A 12647-nucleotide genomic window follows, 5' to 3' on the forward strand; every position below is an offset into this window, starting at 1 on the left:
GCACAGAGGTTAAGATACCATTCAAGGACCACACAGCAAGTAAATGGCAGTGATGGGACTTGAACCCAGTCAGAGTGACATCAGGCTGAGAGAGTCCTGCCAGCATTTACTGTGAATTCCACTGCCTCCTGGAAGGTCCATTCAGAGGATGGGATTAGTATGTTCTCTTGGTGAAACCCAGGACCTATGAGTTGGGATTTCATGTGGGGTGGGGGAATGGAAGAAGAGCCCAGGAAAATGGCCTTGAGGTATTTTGTAAGCCGCATGCTCCCCTTAGAGACCAGGCCCCTTGGTGTGTCTTCCATATGCTATGTAGCATCAAGGACGTATCGGCAGCTGTCACTTCCCGTTGAGGGCTGGTTTGTTCAGAAAGGAGTGCAGGGACCACGGGAGAGGCACAGCCAGGCTAGATGCCTGAAGCTGCCCTTGGGGCTTTTAAAAAGTTGAGATAATGGTGTAAACACCCATTTTTGAAAGGAAAGAAACTCAGGCACCATGCCACCTGTCTCCTGTAACAGACATTGTCCTTTTGTAAATTCCCTCCAGCCCATGCCTGCAGGCAAATGTATTTATAACTGCAATCAGAGAATGTTTTTTATTCTTTTCTGATTGAAAAATGCTTGTGTTTTTTTTCAATCGTGGAACAAATGCAAAAAAATGATAAAGGAGCCAATATTTGTATCATCTGTTGCTTCTAGCCCTGCTGCCAATGTCTGTTGAATGTTTATACTCTGTCTGGGTCTCTTCTCTTGGAATGAACCTGTGATGTGTAGGTGCTCTGATTATCCCCGTATTTTGGATAAGAGACAAAGAGAGGTAGAGTATCTTATCCCAGCTCACACAGCTAATTGGGGGCAACGCAAGGAGGGATTCAAAGCTGGGTCTGTCTGCTCTGGAGTTTGGGGTATGTAGGATAAAATGGAGAGCGTTCTGGTGACCCATAGAGGGGAAGTCTGTTCCGGCCACGGAACACGCCCGAGAATGCTGGGGGCTACAGTAAACGTGTCGCTGGGGGACGCTGGGGTGAGTAGGCATTTCCTCCGAAACCCCACAGGCTGCTTTCCTGGGCTGACATCTGGAGCTTGGGATGTGGCCGCCTGGCTGCCAGGCTGGAGCTCGGGGGATGGCGGTGGGAGGGCTTCTCAGCGAGCGGGTGGAGGGATGACCCTCTGCGGCCCACGCTGGGAGCCCTGTGTCGACACACCGGGGCCCTTGCTGGGCTGTGTGGTGGCCAAGGGCCTCCTGGGCACGTGGTTCTGGTTTTGAAGCAAAGAGAAGGTCAGGTCCTTGGAGCAAAGGGCCTGTGGTCCAGGAGGAAGGGAAGCGAGTTTTCCTGTCCTGACAGATAGGAAAGGGCCGGGGGTCTTTCTTTGTTTTTTTTTTTGGGGGGGCGGTATACAGCAGCAGAGTGGGACGCTGCCTGAGGTGATATTGGGCGGTGGCTTCTTCTGGCCAAAATGTCGTACAGTCCTGAGAAAACCTCGGGCACATCCCAGTGGAGGGCCTTTCTGCAGAGCCCTGACAAGTTCCCCTCGTCACGGTGTGGGGAGAGGTACCTGTCTCTCAAAGGTCCACTAAGGTAGGGCCTGGAAAGTAGATGGGAGACGTGCGGGCCAGGGCAGGGGGCTGTGGTGAGGTGGCGCCTGCAGCACCATCCGGAGAGGCCGCTGTGGTCCAGTTCCTGTCGGGGGTGCCCAGAACGGCCAGACCATCTGAATTTTCTTTCTTTTTTTTTTTTTTCAGGAGCAAAAACGTCATTTTGCTAAGCCACACTATAGGCCACAAAACAAGCCAGCGCTCTGGGGTGAGGCCAATTGGCTTTTAAAAAAAGTAGTAGGAGGGGTGAGAATGGTGCCCCAAGAGGCTGGAACAGAGGCAGGAGCAAGGTGGGGCAGGGCCTTCAAGGCCGCCGTGGGATTTTAGATGGTATCTCTGGAGGCACAGGGGAAGCAGGGAAAGGTTTGAGAAGATGTGCGTGAACCTATGCGGTGGATGCGACATAAAAAGATCGTCCCTATGTAGGACCTTTCTCCAGCCTCCCAGGAAGCTGGCATCTTCTCTCTGCTTAGTAACCTTCAGCTTCTTTCCTTGAAAGCATTCCCTTTGTTATCGGACTGTGCCAGTTGTTGGTTTAATAACTGTCTACCGCATGTCTTTGGACAACCCCCCTTCCTTCTCTGGGCCTCAGTTTCCCTATCTGATGGTGTTTGGCTGGCTAATTTTTAAGGCTACTGTCTAGCACCTGTACCCTAGAATTCTATGGCTGTTGCTGGGTGGCGTTTTGCTCACCGGAGATGGAGACAAGTGTCAAATTTGGGGAGAAGGGCTCCTTTCCATTTCTCTTGGGTCCTTAGACCAGGGGAAGGGACTTTGAGGACTCTCCTCACGGTGACACCCTTTTCATCGCACCGTCATTTTGTATTTTCTATGCTTCATCTTCCACTTATTGGCGTGAGTCAAGGAAGAGAGCTGGGTGGCAGCTTTATGGACCCAGCTTAATACTTCCCAATCATGTTTCTGGGTACTTCTCGCTCTCTCCTCCCAATTTTGAGACATGAAAATGGGCCTTTCTTTTCTGAGTGATGCTCATACATGGTAATGAACCAAACCCAAAGAGACATGGTACCATCAGTGGCAGAACTCAGTTCAGCCACTGAGAGGCTAGGGGGAGGGTGACACACCAGACGTCGACATGCTGTTCATTTCCTCAATTAAGTTATTACTTGATCTTCTGACTTAGAGCTTGCACTGCAGTTAGTGAATAGAGACGTGGGTTTTTTTTGTTTGTTTGTTTTTTGCGGTACGCGGGCCTCTCACTGTCGTGGCCTCTCCCGTTGCGGAGCACAGGCTCCGGACGCGCAGGCTCAGCGGCCATGGCTCACGGGCCCAGCTGCTCCGCGGCATGCGGGATCTTCCCGGACCGGGGCACGAACCCGTGTCCCCTGCATCGGCAGGCGGGCTCTCAACCACTGCGCCACCAGGGAAGCCCGAGACGTGGTTTTTTGATGAGGACCCATGCCTAGCTCGTACCGTCTCTGTTGGATGACCTTTGACCTGTCTTTGATAAAGAAATGAGGATTTTCTCTGAAGAGTTCTGTCCCGGGCTTTACACACTGGAAATACCCTATCTTGATGACTGAACTTCAAATTCCTTGACATCTATCCGTCTATCCTTTCTTGCTTCCTTCTGAGCAGTGGCTGGTGTCAGCTCCTGGCTTCATCCTGGCCCCATGAGCAGCCTTTGGAGCTGCTGACACTTTTGTATGCTCGGCACCTGCAGTATGTTGGGTGTTGGGGAGACCGTGACAGCTATAACTTGGTCCCTCCCTCAGGGATCTCACACCATAGCGAGAGTTGGTACACTAACCATGTTTTCCTCTTCCCTTTGGACGGAAAGCTGTGTCTTCCTTAGTCATTTCAGGGATTGCCCTGAATAGAACTGTAAGGCCAAGACTTGCGGACTGACTTGTTGGGGAAGGCTCCAACTGGCTCAGCGCTTGTTCTTTCTTCAGATCATCTAGAATGCATTAGCCCTAGTAGCAATCACAAGATCTTTTATTAGTTATTATTTGGGGAAATATGTCCTATACAAGTTCAAATAATGCTTAGAAACCCGATTTCTTTGGGTGACCCTTAAGAGCCGAGACTGTATGGGTTCAAATCTAACCTGTCACAGAGGTTGCTCATAGTGCTTACAAAGAGGCGGGACGCTTTGGCTAAATGTCAGGACATGATGCATACCCAGCCCACCTTGGAGAGTTAATGCTGCACCTGAGCAGATTAAAGGCTCTGAGAAACCCTGCAGTAAAGAAACCCACTTGACTCTGACTCTGCCTTCTCCAAATTCTTACTAGCTGGTAGAACTTGCTTTCCTTTGTCATAAACCCATTTAACATTCTTCAGAGCGAGCGTTCCACAAAACACCCTGGAAACACTTGTGGAAATGATTTGTTTCAGCCGAAAACTGCCACTGGCCGATGTAGGTGGTCAGCAAAAAAAATCTATTATTTGCAAATGCAGAGTTTTGTTTGGCCCAACTTGTTGGCCCCGAACTGGGGAACCAGTGCCCTGCTCCAGGGGAGGAGGGTTTACCCCTGAGCAAACCTCTCAGCGCCTGTTGTAATGAGTCACATGAGAGCCAGGCTCTCTGTTGACTGAAAGGTGAAGGGTGGGTGCCTGTGTTTCCACTCACTCCAAGGCCTCACGAGCCAGGACATTGTTTAAGCCTCTTAGGACAGAATATGTGAGCCACCTGTGTTCTCAGACAATGAAGAAGTCATGTCTGGGACAGCCAGGGATCTGTAATGGGGCCCCTGTGACAGTCTTGGCATATGCAGAGTGTTTTGGAAATAGTCTTTGGTTGAACAAAGCGTATTAGCAAGTAAAGCGTATAACAATACTTGGTTTTTTTTTTAAAGACAGATACGTAGACATTCAAATATAGAGAAAAAAGATAGTGGTATTGGGACGATGGGCAATTTCTATTTTTTCCCTTATCTTGTATTGTTGCCCAGCTTTCTGTTGTCAAGGTGCCTTCTCTTTGCAAAAAGAAATATGCATTTATAGAAATAAAAATACATATATGTACATATATGCATCCATAATGCAAACGCGCAGGTGTACTTTACTGAAATCATCTAACACGTAAGCCAAGATATATATAAGTTGGTGAGTTTTTGTCTTAAATTCTCAGTTGCTAATAGTTCCTTCAAAGTCTGTCATTTTAAAATTTTTCCAGATGGGCAGCAGATTTGGGAGATGGAGGCCACGGTGGATAAAGACAAGAGCCAGCCTGTAAGCACGCGGACGCGACGACTGGACGCCCTGTCCTCCCCTCCCCCACCTCCCTCGTGCTCTCTTTCCCTCTTCTTTCCCCTTCCTTCATCAAAGTCCCAGTGCTTTGGACCTAAAAGGCACTCAGTGGGTATTGAATTGATGAATGAATTACACGTTTATTGAGCACCACGCCCTTTTGATTTGTAGCAGTGACATCTTCATATACCTTGATAGAGTAAGTGGTAAGTCTTTCTTCGCTGCAGCTGAAAAGTCAACTTCCCCTTAATTAGAATTTTGCCTGTAAATGTATGGAACGTGTCACGAGTCCTTTTACTTTTATTTATTTCTTTATTTTTATTGAAGTGTAATTGATTTACAATATTGTGTTTGTTTCCGTTGTACAACAAAGTGATTCGGTTATGTATATATATATATATATATATCAATATTCTTCTTTTAAAAATTCTTTTCCATTATAGGTTATTACAAGATATTGAATATAGTTCCCTGGGCTATACAGTAATTCCTTGTTGTTTATCTGTTTTATACTGAATATGTGGTAGTGTGCATCTGTTAATCCCATACTCCCAATTTATCCCTCCCCACCACGAGTCCTTCTAGATGGGCTGGTTCACTGTGCTTAGGACCTTGGATGGCAATTTGGATGTGGTTGCAGTTAAATTATTGACAACTCCTTTCTTTCAGAACATGCTTTTCGTTGAGATCCCTGAGTATCGGAACAAGCACGTTCGGACGTCAGTGAAGGTGAACTTCTATGTCATTAACGGGAAAAGAAAACGAAGTCAGCCTCAGCACTTTACCTACCATCCAGGTAAGAAGTTCTCTCCGCAGGCCCCCTGTGTGTGGAGAGGCAGCATCGGCCTCTGGGTGAGGATGCACGCGATCTGCTGGGTGACCTAGGGCAGGTGACTCAACCTCTCTGAGCCTCAGTTTCCTCCTCTGTCCAATGGCACCTTCCTTATAAGAGTTATATAAACCAGATGCACATAAAGTGCTTAGGATGGTGCACATCAACAATATTAACTATTGTTGTTATTAATATTTTCTTGCGAGGGCAGAATAATAATGGGGCACATGTAGACTTGTTCACCAGAAGGTGGCAAAGCTGATGACTCCTATCCCTGGTTTAGATTTGATCACAATAGAGGTAGAAGGTGAATATGCCCTAAAATGTGGAACCTTAGGGACCCCACAGCAGGTGGTCACCTGGTGGCCAAATGGAGTTGCCGGGCGGATAACCAGGCCAGGAGGCCTCATTCTCACAAAGCACTACAGTCCTAAGAAGGGTGACGAGAGCCATTTTGCATTCATTCATTTGTCCAGAAAATATCTGAGTGTCAGGCACTGTTTTAGCTTGGAGACACAAGAGTGAACACAACAAAAATCCCTGCCCTCCTGGAGCCGATGTTCTAACAGGGGATGCAGATGAAAGATAATGCTGATGGAAAGGGGGTTCAGATAATAAGTAATACTGATATTACTGCTATGTTGGGTTGTGGTTAGGGCTGCAGAAAGAGGCTACAAACTTCCCAAGGCTGAGACAGGCCTGCCAGCAGCCTTTCCAGGAAGTCTACAATCTGAGAATGTCAGCCAGGGTGTAATTTCCAACCTGTGACAGTTTCACGTGGAGCCTCTGGGCTGCCGGCAGCACAAAAGTGAGGGCCTGGGTTGGGTGGGATGCGTGCGTCCACAGGTGTGTGCGGCACGGTGAGTGTTCCATTGTCCCACGACTGGTGTGCCATGCCGTGAGTGGCAAAGGCCTAATGGGACCCAGAACTTGGGGGGAATCTCTGGGAGGGCTCTAGACCGCAGTTCAACGATCCTTTGTAACGTAGAGGTTTTCAGTTATGTGTCACGTGCTGTCGCCCCTCCTGCGTGGCGATGAGGCCTCTCTGGGTCTGGGCATCAGCACTCACCTGCCTGAACTTGGCTCGAGTGAGAACTCGAGGCCCAGGTACCTGGAGACGGTCTTTGAGTGGCTTCCTGAGAAGTTGGAGTCAAAGCTGCGTTTTTGCTGTAGATGCTGGAACTCCTTTGCCCCCTCCAGCCCCCAGCATTTGGGAGCTCCCCCCACAATTTCATTATGGTCCTGTCACCAATTCATTTACTCCAGTGAAAAGAAAACGGATTCCTCAGTTCCTGGGCCTGGTGATGCTTCGGTAAAGGATGTCGGAGAAGTCCGGATTCTGGTGACTGTCCTGGGTGGGGAGAGAGGAACGGTGACCTCACCAACACTCACAGTAGTAATAGTGATAGTAGCAACAACAGCAAGCATTGAGCACTTACTGTGTGCAGTCACCGTGCACACATATCTCATTTAATCTTGCCCACAACCCCATGGGGTAGGTATGATTGTTCCTGCCAGCTAACAGATGGGGAAAATGAGGTCCAAGCCAGCAGGCCTCACTCCCCCAAAGTACTACAAAACTAAGGAGGCCGACAGTCACTGTTTGGTCATTCCTTTGTCCGGAAAATATCTGAGTGCCGATTAAGTGGCAGGTACGGTTTTAGGTGCTGGGGATCCAGCACTGAAGAAAAAATCCTCCCTTTGAGGAGCTGACATTCTAGTGGGGGGTTTCAGATAATAAGTGAGCACGTAAAGTGCACAGATACTTCAGCTGGTGGTGAGTATGATGAAGGACAGCAAGCAGGGGAGGGGGCTGGAGCTGCCAGAGCAGGAGGAGGCGGCGGAGGCATAATTTTACATCAAGCATTCTTCCCCGAGCTCTCCCCCTGGGCAAAAAGGCTGCACAAGGGCTGACACAGACCCACCAGCTACTTTTCCACTGTCAGAAAGACCTATAGTTCAAGATCATCACCCAGGGTAAAATTTGTAACCTAAGACAATTGCACAGGGAGCCTCTTGCCCAAGGCTAATAAGTGACAGAGCCTAGATCTTTGATCCCACCCTTGTGGACACCTAAGGCCGTGTTCCTAACCGCTGTCTTCTAATCCTCTATGCACCCCTGTGGCACTAAGAATGGTGCACCCCGTGTGCTTTTCTCTCAGTCCCAGCCATCAAGACGGAGCCCACTGATGAATACGACCCCACCTTGATCTGCAGCCCTGCCCACGGGGGCCTGGGGAGCCAGCCTTACTACCCACAGCACCCAATGGTGGCCGAGTCCCCCTCCTGCCTCGTGGCCACCATGGCTCCCTGCCAGCAATTCCGCTCAGGGCTCTCATCCCCCGACGCCCGCTACCAGCAGCAGAACCCAGCGGCCGTCCTCTACCAGCGGAGCAAGAGCCTGAGCCCCAGCCTGCTGGGCTACCAGCAGCCGGCCCTCATGGCCGCCCCCCTGTCCCTCGCGGATGCCCACCGCTCCGTGCTAGTGCACGCTGGCTCCCAGGGCCAGAGCTCGGCCCTGCTCCACTCCAGTCCAGCCAACCAGCAGGCCTCACCGGTGATCCACTACTCGCCCACCAGCCAGCAGCTGCGCTGCGGAAGCCACCAGGAGTTCCAGCACATCGTGTACTGCGAGAACTTCGCGCCCGGCACCACAAGGCCCGGCCCACCCCCTGTCAGTCAAGGTCAGAGGCTGAGCCCGGGCTCCTACCCAACGGTCATTCAGCAGCAGAATGCCGCAAGCCAAAGAGCCGCCAAAAATGGACCTCCGGTCAGTGACCAAAAGGAAGTATTACCCGCGGGCGTGACAATTAAACAGGAGCAGAACTTGGACCAGACCTACTTGGATGACGGTAAGATGCTTGTTTTTCTCACTGCCTGTGAGTTTGGTGCCCCGAAGCATCTCCCCAGCAAGTTTACTGCATGGCCTGGGTATCTTCCTTCACCTGTTTGGGCCTCAGTGTCCCCCTCCTTAATCTGACGGAGTTGAATAAGATAACCTTTAAGGCCTCACCCAACTCTGTGCAAGAATCACCTCCAAGCAGGAGTTCTGGGGTGGGTGGTAGGAGTTTTAGTTGCTCCCCTACAACCATTGCAACAGAAAGAGCAAATGAGGGCACTTCCGGCCCTAGGAGTGTCCGCCCGGTCACGAACTGGGTCAGTTTAACTGCTTCCACTCTTTCCACTTGCCAAATTTAGACCAAGGATAGGGAAACAGAAAGGAAGGAAAGCTAACCTTTTATTCCCGGAAAGAAAAAAAAAACCCCACTTTATAGCCCTCTTTTGTGTGTTTGGGGGAGGGGGATGGGGCCGGGGGAAGGAGAAATCTTGTTGAAAAGTGGCTCTCTCGGAAGGGAGCATGAATGGAGGCTTGCGGGCAGGCTGCGGGCATATCTCTGCCCTGTGCCAGTGGAACAGAGCCGCGCATTGATGGGAGGGAAGCAGCGGGCTTCCGTTGTGGTGAGCCCAGCTGATGGGGTGGCTGGACCAATGAAAAGAGGCAGAGGCAGCTTCGTGTGTCTGTAGGCGCCTGAGTCTGTTGGCGGGGGCCCAGCTGGACGGTAGTCTTGTTGGAGTGGCCATGTGTGTGACATTGGTCTGTGATCGCAGGGAGGAAGGGCCAGTTGTGTTGGCAGGACTCACCTGGGGTCAGCCAGGTGTGGGTGAAGGACAGAGAGGGCGGGGCAGGCAGAGCAGCCTTCCCCTGGGGGCGCCAGAAGAAGGAAGACAGGTGGTTTGAATTTCTGAATGGGAGAAGGAAAGCCTATACCGCTGGCGGCCGTCCACAGCTCCGGCCTCCCACTCTACCGGCAGTAGCATCTGATATACCCTGAAACCTCAATTATTTAGGAAAATGTCCTCTCAGGAACCCAGCCAAGAAGTAGGAAGTAAGGCAGAAAGCTTCAGAATAGCCACAGTAGTTATCACAAGGACCAGGTGCTAGTTATCAGACACCCCAGCGGCAGGAATCCTTTGGTGCTCACTCGGAGACCATTGACTTTTCCTTTATGCAAAGTTTTGACGATCCGGGTTATCTGGGGGTTCAGTGACTTCTTGTAGTTTCCATGTCCTCTCTCTAGTAAAACAGTCTTTCAAAAACTTCCCCCAAATGCATCCAGCAAAGATGCTTAGAGCCACTTAGTATAGGGTCAGACTGCCCCGCGTGCCTTACAGGGCTGACCTCAAGGTATTGCTGAGTTAATAATTGATCTGTCCTGAATAATCAAACACAGGTTGAGTTCGGGGCACTGTGCTCCATTTTAAAAGAGAGACCAAGGCGTTATCCACTCTTGAACAAGTTACACCCAAAATGGTGAAGTTAAAGTTTTACCCGAAAGGGGGTTATCATGTAGAAAATTCAACTAATGCAGAATGCCTTACCCGAGTGAGAGGGTAAATGGAATGGGGCTGTAACTGGAACCTCTCTCCACGTGTGCGCTCAGGGGCTGGATCAGGGCAGAGGTGCTTCATAAATAAATGATACCAGAGCAAGGACTGGCACTCTCCCCCGTGGACTGTGTCCGGCGCTGGTTTAGTCTCTAGAGTGAGAAATGTGCCAGTCCCTCCCACTCACCCTGTCCATCATCCCACATCGTAGACCAGTGGTGAGCATCTCGGGTAGAGAATGGGAGTCCATCCGTGGTTCTCCGTGATGCATCAGATTCCAAGTGGGCCTCACATGGTCATGAGTAACCTTTAAGTGTCCGTTGTAGCCCCAGACAGAAGTTTGTGTTACGGAGAAAGCAGCTGAGAATGGAGACCCTTTGGGGCCTCCGAAGTGTCTCTCTGAACACAGGCAGGTTCAAGGTCGTGGTGAGGGTGATCTCCCAGAGGGTCAGTAACTCGAGTCAGCTCTAAGGCTGTCTCTGAGAACCAAGATAGTGAAATTGATTCTACTGGTGGAGCCTTTTCTTAAGTACATTCTCCATAAGCCCAGTTCCCTGGGATTTTAGGAGGTATTCTCCGAAATGAGGGTTCTGTGGCTGAGAAAGCAAAAAATACTTGATGAAACCAAGTTTTTAAAAACCTTGTTTACTATAGGACTTCTCAGAGCCTTTCCTGAGCTAGGGGACATTATCAATCTCTGAAACGAGGGGGAGGTAGCACTTGCCAGAATTACTTGATCACCCTCACAACTCCAGGGGGTGCTGCTCACATTGTATTTGATTGTACCCTCTGTGAACGGGGGCCCTTGGAGTTATACAGCGTGGCAGGCCTGGGACCCGTCTCCCCTGATGTGCGGGAGAAATAACATGAAGGAATCTCAGAATTCAGAACAAGCACTGCCCCGTCCCATGTGCTGTATTCAGTCTTCTCAATTTGGGGGCTTCACGTTCCTGGGCCCAGAGCGTGACAGGGCAGGGGAATAATCTCCACCCGTGTGGTCCCCAAAAGGCAGCAGTGTGGCTGCTGGTTAGATGTTCCATGCTTGACTGGAATTGTTCCCAAGGCTCTGCCCAGCCCAGGTCCCTCTGCTGGGGAGGTGCTTATGTGGCCTGTTGGCCAGCGGTGAGCCCCGAACTGCACCACCGCTGTAGCCGCCAGGAAGAGGGGTGCAGCATTGTCTCCTAACTGCTGGGGTTTCAGATCCCTCTCACAGACGCCGTCTGGCCTGTGCACTCACGAAACATTCTCAGACTCCACTGTTGGCTTTGTGAATGTGGGATTCAGACTTCTCAGCTCTTTGGCATTTCTGACAGGTAAACTGGAAATCCCTGGGTCATTTCTCCAGTCTGTTTGGGAGGCAGCCTAGGTCGTTTTCCATCCCTTTCGTCAATTCCCCGAAGGAGGTCTCCCCACAAAATACAGCTCTGGCTGCCCAAGCTCCAGCGGAACGTGCTTCCCAGGTGGGGGCTATTTCTCACCTGCCATTCATTTGCCTTTTGGGATTTTTGGCAACTAGACTTTGCTTGGAAACTTTGTGAGAGCTGGGCTTAAGTGCTTTGAGGGTCAAAGGGAGGTTCTGCAGCTGCAAAGAGAAGAGTCACCAGAGGATATGGGTCCGAATGCAAACACATCGTCTTAGAAGTGGACCACGCTGCTCACCTGTGATCCTGGGAAGCCCCAGTGTTTGGTTATCTTTCCCCGACCCTTTGCTAATGATCAGAGCGATCCATTGTCTGGTCTGGGCATCCTACCTGGCTCCACCTCTCTTCCTCCCCAGCTGCATTCCTGCACACAGACGCTGCCGTCTGTCTTGGCCCCCTTTTTTCCTGGAACTCCAAAATGCAGCTTCTGCTTTCTCCACTCCAAAGACTTGAGACGTTTTCCAAAAGTCTCTTTTTTTCGCGGTACGCGGGCCTCTCACTGTTTTGGCCTCTCCCGTGGCTCCAGACGCGCAGGCTCAGCGGCCATGGCTCACGGGCCCAGCCGCTCCGCAGCATGTGGGATCTTCCTGGACCAGGGCACGAACCCATGTCCCCTGCATTGGCAGGCGAACTCTCTTCCCTGCGCCACCAGGGAAGCCCCAAAAGTCTCTTTTTGAGCTAACAAAATAAGTGATATTTCAGGGCAAAATATACCCTCACTCCTCTCCTCGTGTTCCTCTGCCCGCCCCAACTCAGGCGCACTCTTGAGAAATGCATGCTTTGCACACACACTCACTGTTTTTTTCTCTGTCCCCTTGTCTCCTCTGTAACCAGTTTCTTGTTCTCAAGCCCCAGGTCGTACCTGGCAAATACCCTTAGCTCCTAGCAGTAGCCCGATCCTGTGAACTGTGAGCCCTCCTCTCCATCCCTCCTCCACCAGCCTCCCTCCCTCTCACCCAAAGGCATCAACTCGTTGTCTTTTCTGTGCCAGGCACCCTTCTGGGACTAAGGGGGTACGCTGGTGAGCGAGTCAAAAGTCCTTGCTCTTGTGGGGTGTTTTTTTGGGGAAACGAGTCAGACGTTAGCATGTGAGGTAATAAACCAGCTTATTTCAGGTGGTGATAAAAAGCCACGAGGGAGGGCTTCCCTGGTGGCGCAGTGGTTGAGAGTCCGCCTGCCGATGCAGGGGACACGGG

At 50.8% G+C, this 12647-nt stretch overlaps 1 protein-coding gene across 9 annotated transcripts in view; it reads left to right on the top strand.

Moving 5' to 3' along the window:
• The window catches only part of NFATC2 (nuclear factor of activated T cells 2), a 141193-nt gene that overhangs the window by 90939 nt on the left and 37607 nt on the right, over nucleotides 1-12647 (top strand). For 5 of the 9 annotated variants that reach the window (XM_029221633.1, XM_029221626.1, XM_029221631.1 and 2 more), the window contains 3 exons: nucleotides 4739-4794; nucleotides 5482-5608; nucleotides 7807-11962. In XM_029221633.1, coding sequence (XP_029077466.1) covers nucleotides 4739-4794; nucleotides 5482-5608; nucleotides 7807-8624 — 1001 coding nt within the window. In that variant the 3' untranslated portion in view covers nucleotides 8625-11962. Of the gene's footprint in view, nucleotides 1-4738; nucleotides 4795-5481; nucleotides 5609-7806; nucleotides 11963-12647 lie in introns of those variants that run through there. The other 4 variants (XM_029221635.1, XM_029221634.1, XM_029221629.1 and 1 more) reach the window with 1 other exon arrangement.

Source organism: Monodon monoceros, unplaced genomic scaffold, assembly GCF_005190385.1.
Source record: "Monodon monoceros isolate NGI ecotype Baffin Bay Population unplaced genomic scaffold, NGI_Narwhal_1 Super_Scaffold_13, whole genome shotgun sequence".
Taxonomy (NCBI): Eukaryota; Metazoa; Chordata; class Mammalia; order Artiodactyla; family Monodontidae; genus Monodon; species Monodon monoceros.